Below are 6,454 nucleotides of genomic sequence, written 5' to 3'. Positions count from 1 at the left end.
ACCCCACCCCACAAGCACACGAACACACACCGACTCCCGTCAGCGGCCGCTCGCGTCACAACGCAATTGGAACATGATTAGCGCTTTAGTGGCTCCGCCAATGCCGGGCGCCACTACACGCCGCACACCCGTGGGTGGTGGTCCGGGCACGAAGGACGTCGTAACCGCCTCGGCCATGGATCTTCTTTACTTCCTGATGATCCGCTTCAAGAAGTTACAAGCTGACAGTTGTTAATGTCACTCGACCACCTGGAGGCTCACAGCTGGCTCAGGTAACATTTTTTTGCACTTTTCAATAACGGCGCTGACGTCATACGTCCACGTTGTTCTTTACATTATGTAAATATATACAGTACCTATTCCGATTTGTATATACTCGATGTACCCCCACCCCAAATGTTATTTTGATCATCACACTAATGAAATAACTTACACTTTAGCGTCTTAAGTTCCTCCCACCCTGTGCTTGTTCTAATTTGCGAATGTTTCCCATTTCTCGTTTGTCATATATAGTGTGTACATTGTGAACCAAAATATCAGATTTACAAAACCGTCAACGTACAAATAACATGACAAAAACTCTTGAACTGTATTAAGAGACCATAATATGCTTAATATAGGTTTTGCTAAAACAACAACTCAAATGTTGATACTAGTTTGCTTCCCCACTGTGCCGTTGAGCTTCCCTTGACCAAGCCACTCAGCCCCCCAAATCAATTAAGCACCTCCCTATTCCATACTCAGATATCTCTCCCTTGCCTTGAAAGCTCATCTGTGCATGTGTAACGAAACAGTTCTAAGAGATAATTGTGGTATGATAAAATGTCAGTCAATATCAATACAAAGTGATTGTGTCTGCCTTGCTTCACGTTTTCAGATGCACAAAACACCTTGTCAGTGACCATGAGAGAGAGCAGCCTGTCCCCAAAGGGCTGATTAATTTCCTGTCAGTCCCATGTCAAGCGTCTAGCTGCGCGCATCCTTGTGGATGATATTTGTCAGCCTGGCATTAATCGCACGGGAAGTGGGACAATCTGCCTCCATGGGCTTCGACAACGACACCAACCAGACGCTCCCGGGGGTGACCCCCTTGAGCCTGCACATCTCCCTGCCGCTCACGATGCTGGTGAGCATCATAATCCTGCTCACTGTGTTTGGAAACGTCCTGGTAGTCATAGCTGTGTTTACAAGCCGGGCTCTGAGGGCGCCGCAAAACCTGTTCCTGGTATCCCTGGCGTCGGCGGACATTTTAGTGGCTACCCTGGTGATGCCCTTCTCCTTGGCCAATGAGATCATGGGATACTGGTACTTTGGGGAGGTGTGGTGCGAGATCTACCTGGCCCTAGATGTTCTTTTCTGCACCGCCTCCATCGCGCACCTCTGCGCTATCAGCTTGGACCGCTACTGGTCCATCACGCAGGCCATTGAGTACAACCTGAAGAGGACGCCGCGCCGCATCAAGTGCATCATCTTCATCGTTTGGGTCATTGCAGCCGTGATCTCCTTCCCGCCTCTAATCACCATGGAGAAGGAAAACAACAAGGAGGACCCTGCTTGCGAGATCAACAACGACAAGTGGTACGTCATCTCCTCCTGCATCGGCTCCTTCTTTCTCCCCTGCGTCATCATGGTCCTGGTCTACGTTAGGATCTACCAGATAGCCAAAAAGAGGACAAGGGCGCCCCCGGGGGAGCGGAAACGGATGGACAAGTCGAATACCATCGCAGCCTCCAACCAGAAGGAGAATGGGGTGGCCACAGGTGAGGCGGAGAAACTTAAGGAACATGAGGACATTGAGCTGAAGGAAGGGGCGGCGGGCAAAGAAGGCGAGGTCAACGGTGTGGACATTGATGAGTCGTCTTCTTCTGACCACAAAGTCAACAATCCGTGCTCTATGAAAAAGAAAGCTGCCAAGGGCAAGAGCAAAATCAAGCCAGGAGACGGCGATGTGCAGAAGAAAAGCTCCAGGGGAAGCCGCTGGAAGGGCCGACAGAACAGAGAGAAGCGCTTCACCTTCGTCCTGGCGGTGGTCATTGGAGTGTTTGTCATCTGCTGGTTCCCCTTCTTCTTCACGTACATGCTGATGACGCTGTGCGAATCGTGCCCCGTCCCAGACACCCTCTTCAAGTTCTTCTTCTGGTTCGGCTATTGCAACAGCGCGCTGAACCCTATCATCTATACCATTTTTAACAATGACTTCCGGAGGTCCTTCAAAAAGATTCTGTGCAAGAGGGACCCGAGACGATACGGATGATGGACCACAATGCTTGTAAATACCTTCGTTCAGCATATTCCGTACACAAGTGATAAGATAAATATGTTCATATGCTTTTGGTGCGACTCCTTGGAAAGTGGTGGCATAGAGTTGGTTACCAGCGCCCAGGCAAAAATACTGGGCCACTGGTGTGGCTCACGTCCACCGGTCCAGTAGTGCCACTGTAATTCAAGCTCATACTTGGGAAAGCGGTGAGCCAAAACATGTTGGGGGTGGGGTATATTTAAAACAGCATATTATGTTCATTTGTGGCACTGCCTATTACTGTCAATTTTCATCAGTCTGAGGGAAAAAAAGGATTTTGGTCAAAGTCTCATAGACCTCATCACCGGGTAGTTTCATGACTGACAGGGACTCTTGCATGTGTCAGGGAGGGGGGGTTGCAAAGTGCATTGAGAACAGCAAAGTTGGGCAGTAAACCAGTGATTTGTAAATCTACTACTATACAAACTATATTTTTCAGTCCCCCACCCCATATATTTTCATCCAAAGAGACCCCCCCACAACCCCCCGTTCCTTTCGCCCACGCTACAATACTACTTGATGAGCTTTTGCAAACTGAACTTTACATACAACATTGACTTGATTCCTGCTGATTTGAAAAGCATCTACCATGCAGCTTCAGCATAAACCTTGAAAACCCAGGGCGGGTCTGAGCAGTACTTTTATTGTAAATGTATTTTTTTTTTTTAAATATATAGCATCTAAGTCAATGTATTGTTTTATTTTGCTATAATTTGGTGTACAAAACCTGTCTGAATATTGCTATGAATACTGTATTGTGCCATTTTGGACGATATGAAAACTGTCTGGAATGGTGTTGATGATGGTGATCACAATATGCGGAAAATGGCACCACTTGAATAAAACCCATTCCCTGAAACTGTTTCAGGCTCTGCGTTAACTTGTGCTATCAATGTAGTGATGTCATCTCACATTAACTGATACACGAATATGCACACATACACATACACATACACACACAGAGTCAGAATTTATTCAACGAACTGATGGAACAGAGGTCCGGACATGAAAGTTGGTGTTTTAGTTCAACCATATATGGTAAAGGCAGAGTCCTCTTTAATAAATGAATGTAAATTAGCAAACATGAGTGACCTTTCAGCCAAAATCAAAGAGAAAATAAAGAGAACACCAGTGAGTCTGACCTTTACAAGTAATAAAAAAAAAAAAAAACTTTTTTTTAATGAGCCTGAATTCAACATGTGTACATATTTTCTAGGCTTGAATTCGTCACATGTGGGATTAGATAGCACTTGTTATGTTTCATATTCCCTATTCGCCACAATAAATAAAATTTCTCATTATCTAGGATGCTCCGGGGTTTAGTCCTTATGAAGCCAGTGCCTGTGTGAGGAATACAGCACTGTGAAGCAAGAAATCACTGAGGTAATGGTTCATTTGCACTTTCGTGTTGTGGTGTGTGTGTCGTAAAGTAACAAGCTTGTCAAACCAGAATCTCTCTCCCCTTTCGGTTCCTCGCTCAGTCAAGCGTAAAGGGACGGGTGCAGGGTGAAACAAGAGCCACGGTGGTACAGAGAAATGTTTTCCCAGCAGAGGGAGCATAAGTTAAAGTGTTCCTCGCGCCAGGCACGTCGCCTCTTTAACAAGGCCCTCTTCTGCTCATCTGTCCAGTGGATGCTGTGTGCCGAGTGTCTGTCTTTCTGCACGTCTGCCTCAGTTGAGCCATGCCTGGGCCTGTGAGAAAGGGAAGAAAGGGAAGGAGGTCAGGGGGGGGAACGTGCATTTGAACAAGGAAACAGTTGGCGGAGGCTCCACTGGCCTGACAAGTTCACTGTCTTGTCACAATAGCCAAGAGTTACTAAACTTTTACATTAAATGAGACATACAATATAATGTATCCCCCCACCCCTCAACAGTTTATGATCTGTTAATTACAAGTCAAGACAAGCTGTAAGCAAGTTACTACTTGGCCAGAATCTCAAGAAAAACGTGAGTGGTCATTAAGACAAGCTGCCGAATTACACTTTGTCGATTTAGGTTCCGATCTGTTAGGTGGTGCATGCAGCGGAGTCATTGTGCATGACGCCGAACAGTCATCACCCTGTCCAGTACTTCACTGAGCAACCTAACATGTGGCACTTATCAGAAGCTAACGCTGATAATGCAGCCGCTCTGGTTAGCCTTTGGCTCCGGTGCTTCTGTGGTATTTGCATAGACTACAGTGGATGGAACCTCAGTGTAACAGACTAATGAAGGAAAGGGGTCATCCCTTACCATCGATTGTCCGTTATATTGATGCATATTTTTTGGTTGTCATATGGATTTATACTACTGTACCAGTATACAATTGTTTTGTACTTTTTTCGTGGCCTAAAACGCCCAGTACAGATAAAAGAATAAAAAGCTTGAAAATGTTTGAAAATCCCAAATTGACCATATACATTTGTGCTTGTTGTCACAGTGACTCGTGGAAAGTTGTGGCGGGTCACTTTCATGAGCTGTGATGAATTAGTGTGCTTCCCATTTCCGTCCATCCATTTTCCATAGCACTTATCCTCACTAGGGTCACGGTCATGCTGGAGCCAATCCTTGTCATAACCAGGACTCGAGGGCAGACCCAAATGCACGACTCAGTGAACAGGAAGGCAGTTAGGAGAAAGTCTTTATTCGTTCCAAAGTCGGTAACCGGGGAGTCATTCAGCATAAGCACCAGGAACAGGAGCGACAGGCTTACGGGGTTAGTCAGGAAACAGACGTTGGTCGGTACACGGGAGGTTGGCGTCAGGAATGCAGGAGTGCGGGAACGAGGCATGGGTGGCAAACCCAGACCGTCCACTGGGTCCTATAAAGACAGGGGTTAATCAGTGCCGATGAGGTGCCGGTGTGCGCCTCCTAATCAGTGCAGGTGTGCGGGGACCCGCACAGCCAGGGCAAGACCAGCAGGACCATGACAATCCCAGCTTTGAGTCCTCAATTAACCTAACATAAATGATTTGGGGATGGGATAATCTGGAAGGAAACTGGAGTACAGAGAGAAAATCAATGCAGGCAAATAGTGAATATACAAACTCCACACTGGTGAGACCAGATTTGAACTCAGGTCCTCAGAGGTGTGAGGCAGATGTGCTAACCATTCATCCACGGTGCTGTCCCTTCCTATTTCCAAATTTCTTTTTTTGATGCCAACAATGAATGGGTTAACAAAACTACTAATGTTAAAAAAATACAATTTTCCAGACTCTAGAGCAGGGATGACCAGACATGTTTTAGGAGGGGGCATCACCGCGACTGCCGTGGCGAAAGGGACCGTAAATAGGAGGCTAGCTTGCTAGAATGTACCTTTATATGCGTGCGATCAACGTATTGGCCACACCTGAATTAAGAGATGAGATGGATGATAGGCTGATGTCATTTTTTTTTTTTCATTTGTATTTTTTTGGCACACCATCACCGATCGACCAAAACTGCCTCGGCGATAGACCAGTCGATGTGCGTGTGATCAATGTATTGGCTGCACCTGAATCAAGCAATGAGATGGATGATAGGTTGAGTCTTTTTTTAGTTTTATTTTTTTGGCACACCATCACCGATCGACCAAAACTGCCTCGGCGATCGATTGGTTGATCGCGATTGACACATTGAGTACCCGTGGTATAGAGAGATGTTTGTTGTATTCCTATAAAACTCCATCACCATGTACATCCTCTGTATAGGGCTCTATGCAACAATAAATTGAGCTGCATCCACTATGGAGGCGACATCAATGCAGTGGTTGGAAATGTCGCCACATTCAACATGGCCGCCAAATGTCAACCCATTGGCTTGATGGGAATGTCACCATGTTCAACGTGTCCACCACATCGGCATGGGAGGCACCTCTGTTGGCTGGCTCTGGTCATATTTTATATCTGTGACTCCCATACCCATGTCCTGGTCTCAACCTATTTTGCACCACAGCATAACTAAATTAGAGTGGCCAATTCTGGAACTGACATCCTTTGTCAAGGCTGGTTTACATTGTCAACTGGAAACTATTTTTGGACACATGGTACTAGAGTACCACCACTTCCGATACACATTTAACACAATGAAAAGCCTTAATCCGATAGGTCGCGTCATATGTATCATACCTTGAAAATGTGAGGTTAATCCGATATCATTTAATGGTGTTTTGAGATTTTTATCGGCAATTACAAA

General features: G+C 45.9%; 1 protein-coding gene across 1 annotated transcript; it reads left to right on the top strand.

Annotated features, from left to right (window-relative positions):
• Window positions 1-3,216, top strand: adra2a (adrenoceptor alpha 2A). Its single transcript, XM_061830977.1, has 2 exons — window positions 1-272; window positions 878-3,216. Exon 2 carries the CDS (start codon window positions 989-991, stop codon window positions 2,252-2,254), a length of 1,266 nt encoding a protein of 421 aa, XP_061686961.1. The 5' UTR covers window positions 1-272; window positions 878-988; the 3' UTR covers window positions 2,255-3,216.
• The last annotated feature ends 3,238 nt before the right edge of the window (window positions 3,217-6,454 follow it).

The sequence above is a fragment of the Syngnathoides biaculeatus genome, chromosome 9 (assembly GCF_019802595.1).
Source record: "Syngnathoides biaculeatus isolate LvHL_M chromosome 9, ASM1980259v1, whole genome shotgun sequence".
NCBI lineage: Eukaryota > Metazoa > Chordata > Actinopteri > Syngnathiformes > Syngnathidae > Syngnathoides > Syngnathoides biaculeatus.
Note: the sequence above shows the minus strand (reverse complement) of the source record. Positions and strands in the feature narration are given on the sequence as shown.